The 19105-nt window shown below is 32.8% G+C and overlaps 1 protein-coding gene across 3 annotated transcripts; it reads right to left on the bottom strand.

Annotated features, from left to right (window-relative positions):
• Positions 1-588: 588 nt before the first annotated feature.
• On the bottom strand, positions 589-18200 carry LOC134253259 (AKT-interacting protein-like). 3 transcript variants are annotated; one of them, XM_062735771.1, is made up of 10 exons: positions 18179-18200; positions 7769-7868; positions 4658-4884; positions 4416-4480; positions 4083-4183; positions 3744-3832; positions 3460-3558; positions 2953-3060; positions 2586-2646; positions 592-1718 (listed from the first exon to the last, which is right to left on the bottom strand). In XM_062735771.1, the coding sequence occupies exons 2-10, from the start codon at positions 7793-7795 to the stop codon at positions 1620-1622; spliced, it is 876 nt and encodes a 291-aa protein (XP_062591755.1). In that variant the 5' UTR covers positions 7796-7868; positions 18179-18200; the 3' UTR covers positions 592-1619. The 3 variants fall into 3 exon arrangements, with proteins under 3 accessions (XP_062591756.1, XP_062591755.1, XP_062591754.1); XM_062735770.1 differs by lacking the exon at positions 18179-18200 and adding an exon at positions 9760-9969; XM_062735772.1 differs by lacking the exons at positions 7769-7868; positions 18179-18200 and adding an exon at positions 5074-5262 and having other exon boundaries at positions 589-1718.
• Positions 18201-19105: the final 905 nt, after the last annotated feature.

Here is a 19105-nt window from a genome sequence, read left to right as displayed (position 1 = left end):
ATCTTGAAGACAATAAGATTTTTTTAATATTGCAAACACAAGCTACTTTAAAATTGTTTCTTTTTTAAAACTATTTCAGCATTTTAAAATCAATTCATTACACTTTTTTATTTATTCATATTTCCAGGGAAGGGAATATTCTTATTTTTAATTCAGTTACATTATTTACCGTGAATAATTACCACACATGATTAGCGAAAAGGATACTAGTAACTTCTAACAGAGTACAGATTACCCTACAACACTATACTGCAATTGTTGGTAATAATCCCATGACTTTTAATAACAATACCTTTCTTTCAATCACATACATAACGTTTCTTGCAGCACAATGAATATACGAACTTCAGAAATAGTAATACATCTTCCATTTTGCCTTTGAATTTTCACTTGCAAAAGTATACCAACATAATAATTCTTGTCTTAAATTTGCATTGCATTTGCCACTAGGGGATAAGTAATGTAATATTCTCAGGATGCTTGCTGATATAAAATTACAAAATGGAAATGAAGAATTAAGAACTGTGTCCTTTCCAGTCTGAGTAAACAAGGTGTAAATTATATAAATATATCAATTTTATTGTTTTGATTTTCATAAAAACTTATTCAGTGATAATACAACCATATGATATGTTTCAATAAAGTACCATACTGAGTAAAATACACATGCACAACATTTCAGATGAGAGTGACAAAATTAATATTACAAGTACAATGTAACAAGAAAATACTTAGTTAACATATACACAATCCCATTTGCAGAGAACAAAATATTAAGTTATTAATGATATATTAATGATTTTAAGTCATAGCATTTCATCTCTTTGAAGTTCCTTGCTATGTGCAAAGAAAAAAAAAACAACGTAGGTTTGGCACAGAACTGTGTATGGTTTTGTCCTCTCACCAGATGACATTGCTTCAACACAGATCACCCAAGAAAATAAGATTTATAGAGACAGAAAACACACAACATATAAATACATGTACAGCCTGCAAATCTTCAGGGATTTATTATTACAAGTCTATAATATCAATTTTAATGGAAAATACCATACACAATTGCACAGAAATCTTTTCATCTAAATCTTTTTTAATTTTTTTATCAATTTTTTCAAATACATGTATATGAAAGACAGAAAATTAAAAATATATACTGTGAATGCTTTAATAATAATACATATTCTCACTGTAATTAAAACAGTATATTTATCAAGTTTATAATAATCTGAAAAATACACATTTTTGAAACAAAATTAATTCAAAAAATAAAAGTTTGATAAATTACTATCTCCAGTTTGTCAAAGAAAAATATTAAAATATTTTCTTTAAAAAAAAAAAATGAATTGTTAACATGAAAATACAGAGATATACATGCATAGATTATTTTCATGGTAAGTGCTTCACTATATCAATAAAACATTCCATTAAATATCCATTTTCAACTGTGCGTGTGTTTCATTGACAAAGAAAACAAACAAACAAACGCAATGAGCACCATTTTGGGATGAATATATGGCTCAACCCACACCAAGAGTTAGGAATTTTGCATGATTCTTAGAAATCACATTCACTCTGTTTAAGAGTCCGCTTCCACCAAGACAAAAGGAAACAAGGTCAAATTATGCTAAGGCAGAATCTTCTCTGGTGAAAATCTGAACACTTCCTGGTTTCATCCATGACAGACCTGGCTTAACTCCCCCTGGGTCACTTTGGCTGACCTGATGAATGGAAAAATTTTATAATTAATAACTGGCATTATTTTATCATAGTACACTCTTGTAAATTAACTGATACAGTATTCAGCAAAGTACATGCATTCCTCTTTCATTACTATGAGTATAAAGATTTCAACAACTAAAAAAGTATTGATAATATACATGATCACTGATAAAAGCTCTTTTGTTTTTAACAAACTCTTTTTCTTTTTCAAAGTAGAAAGCATTATAATCAATGTATATAACTTTTTCTTAATTTCAGTAATTTAAATCAAAATTTTTATCAAAAGAATTTTATACTGCAGCTCTCTGCTTCCAGGTCATTCGAGAAATGTTTTGCAAATCTACTGGTAGGGGAGGGGTCTTTAAATCCTAATTACCATAATAGCAACCAACGTTTCTAGCATTGCATGCAAATCTAAATCTCTTCCCATATGCATGCAAGTCACAAACCAATATTCCTTAAAAGTAGACACTCTGCTTTTTGACAGTGGATTTGATGGAGAAATTCTAATGCAGTCAATTTACAGTTAAGTTTTTCAAACAATTCATACAAATTATCAAGCAAAGATATTTATAAGCATAAAATATGGACAGAGAAAAACATAAATTGATAATCAAGAATGGGTGCAAATATATGTAAAAGTATGTTTTTGCTACAAAAAAATCTACAAAGTGCATATAAAAAAGTCAGTCTAAGATACAATTACATACTATACAGATTACATATAATATTATTGTAAACACATATAATATACATAGGTTAAAGCACAGAAAAATATCATTAGATTCTAATTGTAAGTAAGAAGTAAGTAAAAAGGTAGGTGTTAACAGACCACACACCAAGCCAAGATTACCTGTGCAATTTACCTGCATACTCATCATCTGCTTTCGAACTTCTTCATGAACACTTGGGTCAAGAGGAGTGAACCTACAAGATTACTTAGACATGAAATAGGTCGTATTTCTTTTGTCATTAAGAATACAATGTGTACCTTTAACACAAACATCAAAAATAAAAATATTTTTTTTATTTCAAGGATTAAAATTTTGATTCAATGTAACACATGAGGTGTTAACCAAGAATCTACTTGTATGCAATTTACATCTGATAACCAACAAGCAACTGAATGGACAAATTTTCAAGAGACTAAAGAAAATTAGCTTGTATCTTTTACCATTTACTGTTATCAGTGTGTGAGATCCAAATTGTCTTTTTAAACTTTTGCTGCTATACCTGAGTATATGTGGGTCATCTGATTTAACTGGTTCCTCTATTTTCTCTTTACTGGTATTCACCGTTTTCAAGACTTCTTTTCGAAAGGCATCTGGCTCATTGTCATACCTTAAAATTAACATGTACCCTTTACAGTTACAAGAATCACACAGCAGCTCTTTCACTCATTCTTATATTACTAATCCTGATACCCCAACCCCCACCCCCACCCCCTCCACACACACACAAATCCCTCCTCCCCTTTCTCCTAGCATCAATAGTGACAATACGAAAAGGGTGGCTAATTTTTATCATAATGATAATTTTTTATCATTGTAATAGGGGACTAGTTTACTTCCCAAATTATGTAGTGGTAACTGATTTATTTATTCAAAATGGTATCTTTCCAGTTTGAAAAAAATAGGAGCATTTTGACAAGAATATACATACATATTATAAATACACATAAATCATATTCTATCTTCACTATAACCACACAGATCATTTCTCACCCACACTGATACATACAGTGAGGCAGCTTCTTTGTTCCAGGGAAGTTTGGTATCTATTTTGTAGAAAATGCGACGTGCATAAAGCAGGACCTGCCATATATGGTTTGTACTTTTTCTGAAAGAAAAAATATAATAAATTATATATAATTTTTGGAACCCACAATTCTTTAAGGAACATTGAGATACATAATGAAATGTTCCAAAACCTCAAAATCTCCATATGTTCTCAAAAGTGTTGATTTTCATTCTAAAATAAAATTCATAATGTGGGTACTGAGCTCTCTGTAACAAATGAGTTACCTCCACTTGGGAAATGCTCGTTTGACATCCAACTCTCCAGTGGTTAGGTCCACTAAAGGATGAAAGACTGGGAATGAAAAGACTAGACTCTGAAAAGTTAGAAATGAAAACAATCACATATCACATAGGTATAGTTTTAATTTGTATAAAAAAAATATGCTAAGCTGAAAAAAAAATATTTAATATTTATATATTGTATACTTGTCTGTGAATTTATCATTTTTCCAACAGACTGTTTAAACAGATTTAATACCAATACACTTTATATAAATCAAGACTAAGCAGGCCAGAAGAATAGTAAAAGGGAAAACATTGCTCCCACGGTGTTGAAAAACTTACAGGACAATCTCCATCAGGGAAATTCTCAGGAATGGTCAGAATAAATCTAAAAACCCCTTCTTGATACATTCCCTGCCTGATGAACAACACCCCATGCCAAACTGAAAGTGAAAAGTATAATGAATACAGAATATTTATAGATATCATTTGTCATCCTAAATACAGGTATGTTTGTAAAGTTAACAATTTGTATATAGTGACCAAAAATTTTTCTCCATAATTACACTTATTAACAATATTTATCCTCCATTAATATACCGTACACCAGTACATCATTAATACTGAAGAATAATATTAAGTTGTAACGTTACAAATTAAAATGTGAATATTTACTCAGTGGTGTCAAGGCAGAGGGTATGGCATAGCAGCCAGGAACTTTGTGTGACATCAGCAAATTACTGTAAAAGACGTATAAATAACGTACACAAAATACTAGAAACTAGAATCAAATACCTAGCCATATATAATATGCATATTTGATTGGTAGATAAAAACAAATTCATAAGCATATTTAATTTTCAGTCCCAGGAAATTGTTTACTTTTTTAATAGATGGCATTTCAGAAGTACACTTACTATTCAGCCATAAGTTTGTACTCAGTAAACAGCTGTCCATGCCCATTAGATCCACCACTTTTTGGCATGGCATTCTGCCTCTGTTTAATTTCTGATGCCATGGCTAGCTGTGTGTCGGGACTGGGTATTGGTGGAAGCTGGCGACGCCCTTCTTTAGGAACAGAAACAGTGGAAGGATCCTTTATACTAAAGCTATCATCAGACTTAGAGTCAGTGGAAGAAGACGCCTGGAAAAAAAGGAATGAAATTATTTTAGCTAAGTGCATTTTCATTTAAGTATATCATTAAATAACACATCCTCAATGGACATTGCCAAGCATTTGTAAGCATTCACTTCCACTTTTGAAATATCTTAATCTTAAACAGACATAAGGCTTTCACATCGTATTGCAGTTCTAGTCAACATAATGCCATACCACTGTCAGTGGTTTGACTGGTCTAACGGTGAGGGATTTTTTGACGGAGGTCCGAGTCCACATGATGTTCATCATGATCTTATCCTCCCCTCCGTGGATCCTCCAGGTTAGGGACTTCCCCTCTTGGAGGGCACTGTTCACAGCCTCTATCAGGGCCACAGGTACATTAGCCATTGAGTTCCTCAGTATAAACTAATGCTTCATTTATCACAACAGTATTCCATAAAAAGTTTCCTTTGTAAATGTTTTCTCTAGCTCACGAAGTTTTTTGGTTTTCAGATAACTTCCAGCATATAAGTTAAACCATGGTTGAAAGGCAAATCATATGGTGTAATGACAACCTCTTCTCTTGCTGGTGATGTAATTGCACTGAACATTTCACAGGATTTTAGATATCTTGGGATTTCTGTGTTTAGTGAAAGAAATATCATCCTTTTGCATGTTTAATGATTGGAAAATCATTTTTTTTGTTTGACCAAACCTTTCTGGTAAATGATATACGCATTGCTTAAAAACTATGCAGATATTTGTTTAAGCATGTTTACCTTGGTAAATACTGCAATTGAGAAAACAAAAGTGAAGTTTATATTGTTTTACAGTGTATGAATTAAAGACCAGTCATGAATGCTTTTTCATGCTTCCTGCTCTTTTTGTCTTTCATTTTCAAAATCACTGAAGTAATGCCAACCACTATTGAACAAATGGAATAAAATCTGTTGACTAAGCTGTCAGTGCATTAAATCATGTCAATAATGTCAGAGCATGCACTTGGTCATTTCAACAACAAATACATGACACCACTCGACAATGGTACAAATTCATTTAATTAAGCCATTAATGCATGTTTCTCCCCATGTCTGTCATAGATTTAGAGTGCATTGATGAGACAACAGAGGGTCGACCATTCTATTTATAGTCAGATGTATATCAAACTCCATAGTAACTGGGCTATGACCCACACAGACAGGCAAAACAATATATACCTGTCACTGAAATGTTTGTACAGACAGATTCCACCAACACAAACTCTCAGGATATTTCCTATTAACAACCTTTGTAGAGATGAGGAGAGCAAACTTCAAAAGAAGAATCCTTCCGCAGTTTCCTATTGCATTTGATATGCTGACAGATGTGCCTGATAGGTGTCAGTGTGTTAAAAGATCTACATGGATCTGAAAATCAGTTTTAGCATCGTAAATCTATCTTGTAATGTTTGATACACCAGATAATTTTTAGTATACACTTAAAACATCAGAATACCAGTCTTCAACATTAATGAGCTAAAATGGGCCATAAAAACTTTATGGACAATCGGTGTACAAATGTAAAGATATAAACTGTTTATCAGTGTTTAATGTACTGTACATGACACACTTGAGATTTTCAAGTAGAAATATTCTGTCTTGTTCTAGATCTTTTTGCAGTTGACACATACTTATCTGTTATATCAATGTAGAAAAATAAATTAGTTTTACATCTGATTTAAAGGACTCTTGGATTAGGAATGGAATTTTTTAATTCAAAATCTGACCTTGCTCTAAGTTAGCTTTCAATTTTATATCGATTTTCGTCAGTTGAAAGTATCTGTTGACACTTACTTTTAAATTGCTTGCAAAAAGTTCTTGACATTTTTAAAATCAAACTTTTTAATAGCAAAGTGAAACATTCCATCCATTAAGTTAAAATATTTTTCACTGATTATGTGATGAAGAATAATTAAATAATTACAAATACAAACCTTAACATCCATCCTTTAATATTCAGATAGCTCCATTATTATAAATGTACACTGTATATTTAATTTTTAAATCCCAACATCAGAATTCAGTACAGTATTTTAAAGCTCCATAAATAAAAATTACTGTAGTTTTTGCATCTCAATTAATGCAAATATCTTAGACCACTTTGACACATTAATATCCAATGACTAGACTCCAACAGAACAGGTACATCTGATGCCATATAAACAGAAGGCCCCACACAGAGTGTTAGATAAAACGATAGGACATAGATCTAGGGGGATTCCTGTAAGATAACTATAGAGTATTGCTCTCAGTCAATATTTACGTAGTCCCTATATAATACGCCTTCCAGCAAATATTTCACAGAGAAACCTTTTATTTGCCAGTAGTTTGCAAAGGAAATAGAAATGATATGTTAAAATCTACACTATTTAAATTTGGTACCGGTAATATTGATTTATTGAATTAACAGAAATCCTGACATTTTTCTTTCTAACCATTGCACAATTAGAGAGTAAGTGTAATTACAGAATTTAATCCTTCTGAATAAATCTTTAGTTGACTATTGCTAAATTGTGTCCCTAGGAGAACCAAGACACTCATTTATGATTTATAAAATTTTAATTTTCAATTTTTCAAACATTTCATGGAATATATGTAATTTCAAGCATATTTTTGCGAAAACAATTGTATTTATACTATTTTATCTTATATTTTACACTGAATATGAAGTCTCTATTCTGTTTGTTAATACTGCTTTACTAAATCATACTTAAATTATATACTGAATATACAAGATCTTTCTTTAGTACTATAGTATGTATGTATATAACCTACAGTGGAGATTTCAACATTAATCTCCAGGTTAATCTACCAGACAATATTTCAAAGTGTTCATGTTTTTACCATGCTATGTAACCTGGAGACACACCTGTAATTTTTACCTGTCTTACCTGGTCAGGTGAGGTACTCTGTGACATAACAGCATACTAATGACCACGACATGTGGATTTTCTCCTCGGATCGGAAGCATTCAAGACATCTCTCTTAAACCTGTAAAGAGACAAAATTACATTGGTCTGCAGGCAAAATCCAATTTCATTTTATGCTGAATTGTGTAATCATGAATAGTTATTATACAAAAAATATAAATTATATCTCAGGATATTTTCTAGGATTTAGAAAGTTTATGCAGTCTTATTAAGATGTGATTGACAGATACATAGACTGGAATCTTTATATAGATTTGTAGACCCTGAAGACTGATTTTCATGATTTAATTAAGGTAGAAAGTAAGGAAATGAAAGTCTGTGCTATCTCTAAATCTTATGACTGTGTTTAAATAATTCATGACAAAGAAATAACTAAAGAAAGCAATATTAGAGTTTTGAGAACATTCAAAAAGAGGCCAAATTAACCCAGAGGATTTAATTGTGTCCTTGTGTCCTGCTAGCATTCATCACATTTAAAAAGAACAAAATTACAAGACAATTTTTTTAAAAGATAAAAAACAAATAGACATGAAACCAGAAGTTTCTGATAAAAATCTCTAGTTTGTATTGATTGGTTGAAATAAGAGCAAATATGATGTAGTTTGTTCATATGCACCTGAGGCAAATCAGGAAACAATGAAATTAAATTTCTGGTATTTCCTGCAACATCATGCTCCGAAAACATTCACATGTTAAAATTCAGATAGTTAAAATAATTTTTCTCTTTCTAAAAAAAATATAGTGGCAATTAATGTTCATAATAAAAATTTATGACTTGCACATCTTCTTAGTTGTTAACTGACTAAATTTTAGAGATCTTCACACATTGATGTTTTGCAAAAAAAACCCTAGTTTCCGGGTATGTCACATTCAAATTGAGTAAACTGTTCATTCGTCTTAATGAACCACTCTTACCTCCAGTAATTACACTGTGGTAGACCTTGTACACACACAGACAACCTTAAACAATCTCCCGACACTTCTGTACAGTGTAGTGACAACACAGTCTAGTGATCAATCACCACACTGCCCAGAGCTCTAACAAGGGACACAACTCTATCATTTCTCCATTTATCTTAATTAGGAATGTACACCATGTGCCAAAACATACCATAGATGCTATGGAAAATTATGCATACAGCTACTTTAGGTACTCAGAATTAACATTTTAAATGTCTACTGAACACACATGGGTGGTACACAATTGAAGAAGTGGAATATATTATATTCCATAAAAGAAAAACACAAGTTATGCCTATACCGAAATTAGGTATTAATTAAAGCAAACCAAAAAATAAATTATTCTTTTTTGCCTACCCCTTATTTCTTATGCAACTAAACAATGTGTGGAATGTTATGTACTCTTTAAAAATATTCTCATATTGATTAGGGCATCAGCAGCATGTTCCAAAATGTTTAATTTATTTATTTCATAACCATGTCAGATATACTTCTCTTGAAAGTTGCCTGCATGGTGCAGTGGTTACCAAGAGCTTCTGCTCTAGAGTTGCAAAGTAAGGAGTTGAACCTTATGTTGCGGGTTCAAATCCCATTGTGGGATGCAGAAACCAGTTCTTTGGATGAGACCATAAAAACCAAAATCCTGAATCTTAGTAGACGCTGACAGGAAAAAGATCCCTCACTGCATGCTCAAAATGTGCAGCTCTCCACCAGCAAGTGGTGGGGTCTCCAAATGAGTGAAAAATTCTTAAGAAAAGAAGGATGTTAAGCAACAAACATTTCATAAAAAGGTATATTCTTTATCACAGACATGTAGATGTACATTTTGTTCCAAAATGTTTCATACCGCAGTATAAAATTTTTAGATCAGATTTTCATGGTCAGGTTGACAAAAGTGTAATCATAATTTCTTAATTAATGCTGACTCCAATAAGATATTAATTTACAACACATCAAATAAAATTTCAAATCTGAAAATTACACATTCTTACCCAAAGCTATACTGCAAATTTACCTAGCCCTGTCCATTGATAAATCCATCCATAACATTAGATTACATATTTCTCTTTATCCCCTTCACACTTGGCTTATCAAGCATGACACAAAAATGTCTCTCCAATCTGGCAATACACACAGATAAGACCGCCAGCAGCTATATAAACTGACCTAACAATTCCTAATCACCCCTTCCCTGGTATTTAAATCAGTACATTACAGGATTAAAAGTCATATTGGACTAATCACTTTTAATATATCTAGTGCTGTAACCTGTTCAATTGCGTGTTAATAGAATAAGCCGTGTAACTGCATGGATAAGAAATCTATATAATCTGGAATTCCAAACTTGCACTGCTGGGTCAAACTAGTGATCCATTTTACACAACCTTTTAAGTTTAACAGAGAAAAAAGTCTCCTTTAAAATCGAAATCAACAGTTCATAATTCCATTCAACCTGCTCCTAAATGTAATTAAGCCAAATTTGATCACACCAAGAAATTTTCCACAAAGGAAAAGAATTTTAATTTGCTAATCCAATTTTTATCCAATCAGCACTATATACAACCACAGTTATTGCATGCATTTATCATGTGCTTCTGACTTTGACAATGAGAATCATAAAATTTGACAACTTTAAGCAATTATTGCAAATTTTCAGATGTCAAACTTGCAAAAATAAATACTTGGAGATCATAAATAACTCCTGAAGCAACAATCCTCAAACAGGAACGTCAGGACTAATGGTAGTTAGAATGAAAATCACCATTGTGGGCTTATCTTTGAACCTGAAACATACTTTGTAGGGATGCGGACATTAATTTTTTTCTTTTGATGACTGAATTTCTGTGTAATATCTGATTAAAAAGAGATCCTAGTCTTCTTCAAATTGGAGTAGCAAGATATTTGCCCAAATAACACTTGTACAGAGAATCAATTAAGATCAATCTTCCCTTGACAAACTAGAACACCTTTGTCTGACACTTATCATTCTGAATGTACATGTATACTTTACTTCACAATGGTATATTATTATAAATAAGTTGTGTGAAAATAAATAATCCAGCAGAGCAAAAGCAGTCATCTTTTCCCATTACCCTTGTTGGATGAAAATTTTTAGTTGAGTTCAAAATTAAACATAAACTAACTCCAAACAATAAAATTAAAGCTTTGCTTAAATGGGGGCCCCTTAAATGGCACAGGTTTGCACAAGATTGTAAAGTGAGGAAGAGACCTAATCAATATGACATTATGTATATCTAGGTAATTTTTAATCCTTTGTTAATTTTTAATGAATGATAGGTAGATAAGACTAAATATTTTCAGATCATGTTAGATTTTTAGGTGTTTGCAATGCTTGTATGCTGAGACAACAAAAAAATACATCAATCATGAAATAGAAATATGAGGATTTTTCTCGTGACATGAATGGAAATGCATTTTAAAAACCTTTTCAAATTCATTGCCTGTACAAACTCAAATGAAATCAAATGCAGACTCAGCCAAAAAAATAAACTAATCAGAATAATTTGTAACTTGGAGACAAACAGTTTAGGACTACAAGGCATATACAGAAGTGACCCCTCATAGACCAACACCACACTGTCCCTAAGAGATGACAAATGTAAAATTATACAGAGTACACAAAACATACAGTAAAACTTGGCTATAGCAAAAACCTGGGGACCTGTGGATTTAATTCCCTATATTAGGGCTGGGTATTGGCCCGAGATTTTGTATTGCGATATATTGCGATATTTTTAACTGTATTGCGATATGTATTGCAATATGTTCAATGTAATTTAAATGGCATTTTCTTACTAAATTTACTGTAATTTACATGCAGAATGTACATAACTATGATAAGTAGCAAATACGGAAAAAAAATCTTGTTGATTTCATCTAAGTTATGCTCTGAAATGTTCCCACAAAACAACTTCTGTCTTCCTGTTTGGCTAAATAACAAACTTTCATAAGTCCATTTCTATATTTAATAACAACATTCCTTAATCTAAGCATATTGCCAATATATCGATATTACAAAATCGTATTGCGATACGATATTTTTTGTCATTGTATCGCAATATATTGAAATATCGATATTATTACCCAGCCCTACTCTATATCTGTAATTGGTTATATCCATATCACTAATTTTTATAACTATATATAGCAAATTCGCAATATGTATGTTTTCCTTCAAGTATTACTACCAAATTTGTTAGAAAGGAATTATTATTACAAAACATACTTTGGATACCTGGGATAACTTAAGTTTTAATATGAATTGAATTTTGTATACAGATACTTAATGAAAATAAAGTCAGTTCAATTTATGAAATTTTGAGATCTTTGAAAATTCGTTATAAAAGAAGTAAAGAACAAGGTATGATTTCCATAAAAAATTTGCCCTGTGATTTTCTAAAAAAAATGAAACTCGTGTAAAAGACGAAAACTCATGTTTCTGAATAACTGAAATTCAATGCAGAAAAATCATACAAATCATTTTTCTCAAATGTGCTTTTAAATGTTAATTGTGACGTCATAAACATGTGCATTTTCCCGTATTTTCTCAAAGAGTTCCAGACGACAGCAATTTTCAAAGGAATTTTCTTTCAGATAATATTGTCCACAGGCATCTCTCACAAAGATTTTGAGATATATGTGATTTTTTATCGACTTTTGCACAACATATCAAAAAATTAATGTGGGCAATGGCTGTGGACACTATTTTCTAAAGGAAAATTACCCTTGAAAAGGGACATTTTGAGGCTTTTTCTGTTTAAAATAGAGAAATACATTACATAAATGACGTCATATTTGCAGAATGGTAAACCTTCATGCCATATTCTTTCCTGATTTATCACAGTCATATACTTTACTAATATTTAAGGATGTACAACACACCTACCCCAAAAAATTCCTGTCGTTTAATTTTCGTTATTTTTGTATATTTAGTACATAACTATATCTACTGCATGTATGCACATTTTGGACAAAATCGTTCGAGTGGTTTTTGAACAGGAAATTCCAAAAGTTACCCCCCTTTACTTGTTTACAAGGAGAGAAAATTTTTAATCAATGAACTACTTAAACCTTGATTTTCAAAAAAGCCAGGTTAGATATAAATGTCAGATTTCATTGGCTTATTCCTTTAACCATTTAACACAAAAACATAGTTATCTTTTTGATATACATATCATCAAAATAATTTTTAAAGACCTTAAACTGAAAAACTATGGATTATCTAAGCCTTGAAAATTGCGTATTTTTCAAATTCAAAATTTTTTTGTGAAAAAAGCTGTCGTTTAATTTTGGTAAAAAACTTTCTTTAGGTAACTGGTGGTAAAAATAATCTGCATAATTTTTTGTATAATTTTTGTACGACCAGTTTTGATTTGATAGCGGAAAATTACCCCCTCCCCCTTTCTCAATAAATCACGTTCCAGCGCGTCTTTCAGACGGGGGTCGATCACTTTGTTATATGAATCTACAAATACACATTAAAAAAATTAAATTGGAATATTCCTTTTGCTTCAAAAATATATGAACTTACAAATTTAAAAGTTCTCATATGTTAAGCGTATTTAAATGTAGATTTTTAGGCAATTTTTGAATAACCCTATCACCCCCACCCCTTCCTTTTTTGCGTCACAGACCATATTAGTGTTTGACGAAATGTCGTTTACAGTGCAAATATACTGGTATTTCGTCATTTGAATCCCGGAGGTATGCATTAGTTTTTAAATTCATGAATGCAGAATAAATATTGACTACTCTTTTTATATGTATCAGGAAAAAATTACTGAAGGATTTTAGTGTTTAGTCCATATAAGTATGCTTTATGCATTCCATATCACATGAAACCTGGATACGAATTCAAATTTTGTTGAACTTGAATTTGTTGATTTTTAATTTTATTTCTTTAATTTTATTCATTAAAAAATGGTGTATGTTCAACTCTCCTGTGATATAAATGGAATAATTGTAGTTTCTTTCATGTCATTATTTCAAACGAGAGTATGTGGACGTGGGGATACATCGACATTTGCATAGATGTACACCCCTCATGATATTGTACGCATTTCTTTCAATGTCGTCGCTTCTAAAGTTAAAATGAAAATTCCGTATTCGTCCACATTAACTTCAAAATATCAAACATTAAACTCTTCATCTATTTCAATTGATATCAAATCGCACTTTGATATTTTTTAAAATCTTATAGGCTATGTTTTGTTTTGATTCGAGGAAATGCGAACCGACATTGTTGACAGAAAGTCAAACTATTTGCTGCAATAGGATATTCATAAATGCAGATAATTTCAGTACAAGTGAACAATTCTTTTCAATTCTATACTTACATTGTGTATATGAGGTCTATAGTATTCAGTTCTCGGATTTATCAGGTCTTGCTGTAAATGTATCTGATTCTGTGGAAAACCGTGAATAAAGGGAGGAAAATAAACATCTCCTACATTTTCAGAGTTGTTCCTCTTTGATCAGTAAGGGTCTGAGAACAACATCGACTTTACATTGTAAAAAGGTTTTTTGTTTATTTATTGTTGTTTTATTTAATTAAAGAAGAAAAACAATATTTAAATCGTAAATGCACAAATTGTAATGAAGACCATTAATCGGAATGTTATATAGCCAATTGTACATAATGAGAATTTCGGCAATGTTAAATAAAATTTTCAGAATAAAAAAAAATGCTGCGCTTTGATCAAAAATAAAATTTATTGTATATGAAATGAAATGAAATAAACATTAACGGATGGTATTTTATGTCTGGCTTTTTACGGAGTTTAATCGGGTTGATTAAACAAGAGGCCCACGGGCCTTATAGGTCACCTGAGCATTATGCAACAACTTTCCAGTTACAGTGTATTGAATTCAATTCATGTTTTAAGCCAGATGCTATATGGCATTCACAATTTTGAAAGGGCACCATTGATCATCATAACAATAAACTTAGCAGTTGCTTAGCTTGGTTACTGAATACCCATAAGCAGGGTAGGGGAACAAAAATGCACTCCAACTAATCAGTAATATTAATCAATAATCAGTAGTGCCCCTAACACTCTCACATACACCCCTGACCCTAGGTTGCACAAATTTTTAAAAGGCACCCTTAAAATTGCCTATCAAAAAGTAAATAAATGTTTTATAAATACAAAGGACCAGATTTCAAACAATTAATTCATTTTCAGTATATAAGTAGAGCCCCCCCCCACCCCTGACCCTGGGGCCTTGAAATTCACAATTCTGCAAGATTAGGGCCCTTGTTCATCATTACTATATAGGTAGTTCATCTGCTTCATACCCAGAGACAGAGAAGAAATTTTTCAAAGATTAAATGTACAATGTATTTTCACAATATAATCAATAGAGCCCCACCCTAACACCAGAACCCCAGACCCTGGGGCAATGAAATTCATAATTTTAGAAGAGGCATTCTTGCTCATCATAACTATGCACTTACTTAGTTTATTTAATACCTAGGAGCAGAGAAGAAGATTTTGAAAGAATTCATGTATTTTCACTATATAATCAATAAAGCCCCCCCCCCCCCCCCACCAGAACCATTGACGCTGGGGCCATAAAATTCACAATTTTTGTAGAGGCACTCTTGCTCATCATAACTATGCACTTACTTAGTTTATTTAATACCTTGGAGCAGAGAAGAAGATTTTCAAAGAATTCATGTATTTTCACCATATGATCAATAGAGCCCCCCCCCCCAACACCATAACCCTTGCACCTGGGGCCATAAAATTAACAATTTTGGTTGAGGCACTCTTGCTCATCATCACTATGCACTTAGTTAGTTTATTTAATACCTAGGAGCAGAGAAGAAGATTTTCAAGGAATTCACATATTTTCACTATATAATCAATAGAGCCCCCCCCCCCACACACACACCAGAACCCTTGACCCTGGGGCCATAAAATTCACAATTTTTGTAGAGGCACTCTTGCTTATCATAATTATTTACTTACTTGGTTTATTTAATACCCAGGGGCAGAGGAGAAGATTTTCAAAGAAATCATGTATTTTTACTATATAATCAATAGAGCCCCACCCTAACACCAGAACCCCTGACCCTGGGGCCATAAAATTCACAATTTTGGTAGAGGCACTCTTGTTCATCATAACTAGGTACTTAGTTGGTTTATTTAATACCCAGGAGCAGAGAAGAAGATTTTCAAAGAAATAATGCATTTTCACTATATCCTTATTTAGCCCCGCCCTAGCACTAGAACCCCTGACCCCAGGGCCATGAATTTCACAATTTTGGCAGAGGACTCAATGCTGATTACAATCATGCAAATAGTTTGACTGCTTGATGTCCAGGAGTAAAGAAGAAGATTTTTAAAGATTGCATTAATTTTAGTGGTTTTGGCCCCACCCCTCAGACCCCAGGGGGGCAGGGATCATGAAATTCACAATTTTTGTTCCCCTTCACCCATAGATGCTTTGTGCCAAATTTGGTTGAAATTGGTTCAGTGGTTGCAGAGAAGAAGCTGAAAATGTTCAAATGTTAACACACGACACACGACACACAACACACGACACACGACACACGACGGACGACGACGGACGAAAACGGATAGCAATAGGTCACCTGAGTTTACTCAGGTGACCTAAAAATACTTATTGATTGAGTATGGTTCGCACAATCACAGCCAAGGCCATGTCCCAGTTTTCTTTCATGATTGATTTACATCGGGATTGTTTTACTCGTCGTTTTGACGCTTTATTTTTGACGTTAAATTTGACGTCACGTCAAACGTTCAATTGAAATCGCAAGAGTTATCTCCCCCAGTGTGTTGTACGTCTTTAAGCTAGTTTTAAAACTTTTTGATGACATTACATTTTTAGGGCACAATAAAGCTAAAACCGTACCTTCTTCTTTCATTATATTTTACCTCCACAGGAATAAAAATCAATTCGCTATATTCGTAAATTCGTTATCACTGTAAGATTTTACAAAGATTTGTTAAGAATTTTGCGGGGGACCTAGTTAGAATAATCTAACTGTGTCTCGGTACAAGCCCTCACCACAGTTAGAATACGTCCCATATACTTGCAATGTAGCAAATCAGAGCGGATCCGCTCCGAAACGATTTTGAAGAATATAAAAGGATTTGCACTGGAAATAACTACCAAATTAATCAAAACAAACCTTTTTGAGATTGCTTATGCCTTTTATCCCCAAAAATAATCCATATAAATACGAAAATCCAATTAATTTTCTCAACGTTTTTCTCTCGCTTCAAATTTACCTGCCATGTTTACATTCGGAACCCTCTAGATTGTTTGTAGTCAAGCACTGAGTACGAGTTATCGCCCGTGTTTCTTTTGCTACATTACGAATACACGGAACGAATTCTATCGTTAAACCGGGTCTGTAGGACAATATCATTTTAACGATAGAACGTTCTATCTATGGGGGACCCTGCAAAAACTTCGCTATATCAATGAATTTCCTATATATGTGTTAGTTTTACTGTATAGTGTAATTATAGATGAACCTGCCATTAAAACCTGAACTTAAAACAGGCCGAAACGGCTAGAAATCAAATCATATGAATATGGTAGGCCCTACTATCCATGTTTTCTCACAGGTATGGGGGTCATGGTTTGCGAATATGTGTCAACCAATTGATATTTTAAAAATATGTTCATACATATTTGTTAATATTCACCCAAATAGCTGTGGATTTTCAAGGCATAACATTTATAGTGCCTTTATTTGTTAATCTCGATTTTTTTCCCTAACGTTTCTGATCTTATCTCATTAATTTCTTCTCGGTTCTGTACAAAGACAAACATGTAATTACAGCAAAACATATTGTGTATTTATTCAATTCCCCTGCTTAAAGGTACATATACTATAAGAACACATGAATATTCAACGGTCTCTGCAAGAATCACGAAAAACGATTCAGATTCAGCAACTCAACAGTTAGTTAGAATAATCTAACTGTGTCTCGGTACAAGCCCTCACCACAGTTAGAATACCACCCATATACTCGTAATGTAGCAAAAAATTGCAGAATCGCACCGAAACGATTTTGAAGGATACAAACGGATTTGCACTGAAAATAACTTGCAAATTAATCATAACAAACCTTTTTGAGATTGCTTATGCCTTTTATCCCAAAAAAATAATCCATATAAATACGAAAATCCAATTCATTTTCTCAACGTTTTTCTCTCGATTCAAATTACCTCCATGTTTACATTCGGAACTCTCTAGGTTGTTCATAGTAAATGCACTATGCGAGTTATCGCCCGTGTTTCTTTCTGCTACATTACGAATACACGGAACGAATTCTATCGTTAAACCGGGTCCGTAGGACAATATCATTTTAACGATAGAACATTCTATCTACTCAACAGTCAACTTACCTTCCATTTTGCTTTTTTACTGCTTTCGTCCGACTTCCGGAAAATATTTTTCCGAAATGTTCGCGCCCAAAGTGGAAATCCAAATCTGCTGTGACTACCGCTTCCGTTTGTGAACGTTAGGAGTCCGTTTACACGTCATTTCATTGTTTTTAAAAAATGATATCGTAGATAGGCCTGCAGGTCTAGCAATTTAGATGAAAAGAGGAGGGGACAAGGTCCCCAAACACAGACTCAACATACACATACAGACACCAGTCTAGTCGAACCCTTTGTCGGACACAGGGAGAGAATTTTTTTTCTTTATCTCAGATAATCAATATAAAAATACATATACGTAGCATATGTTCCATCATTTATTCATAAATGATTTGTGCTTGTGAAAGAGTACGTAGATCAGTGGAATTAATGAAATTCAAGACTCTCTTTCATCACCAATAAGGCTAGATAAAAAAAATAAAAATTTTTTACCCAGTCAATTTACTTTCATTCAACAAATTTTGAGCAAAACTAGATCTGTCCAAACTGGACAAAATACCCCCGCTTGGTTTTTCAGAAGTAAGTTTTTCCTTAATAAAGATATGTATCAAACATGAATTATGAAATTTTTCTTCCAGTGACCTTGAAGTTTCCCAAATGACCTGGGGTCAAAGTCATGACACACCCTTGGGCCATGGGCAATCTTTGTGTGAAATGAGAACCTACCAAGTTTATCCATAAGAAAGATATGGACCAGACACAAATTATGAATTTTACTTCCAGTGACCTTGAACTCCCCAAATGACCTTGGGTCAAGGTCATGACACACCCTTGGGTCATGGGCAATCTCTGTGTGAAATGAGAACCTACCAAGTTTATCCATAAGAAAGATATGGACCGGACACAAATTAAGACTTTTACTTCCAGTGACATTGAACTTCCCCAAATGAC

This window comes from Saccostrea cucullata, unplaced genomic scaffold (assembly GCF_032062105.1).
Source record: "Saccostrea cucullata isolate Sc308-1 unplaced genomic scaffold, CSIRO_AGI_Scuc_v1 ctg28, whole genome shotgun sequence".
Taxonomy (NCBI): domain Eukaryota; kingdom Metazoa; phylum Mollusca; class Bivalvia; order Ostreida; family Ostreidae; genus Saccostrea; species Saccostrea cuccullata.
This window is presented reverse-complemented; position numbering and strand designations above follow the sequence as displayed.

Coding starts and splice junctions, on each gene's coding strand:
- LOC134253259 (XM_062735772.1), bottom strand. CDS start 5,247: ATGGCTAATGTACCTGTGGCCCTGATAGAGGCTGTGAACAGTGCCCTC. Junction 3,833..4,082: donor TCCCTGATGGAGATTGTCCT/GTAAGTTTTTCA, acceptor CTAACTTTTCAG/AGTCTAGTCTTTTCATTCCC. Junction 1,719..2,585: donor AGCAGATGATGAGTATGCAG/GTAAATTGCACA, acceptor TCCATTCATCAG/GTCAGCCAAAGTGACCCAGG.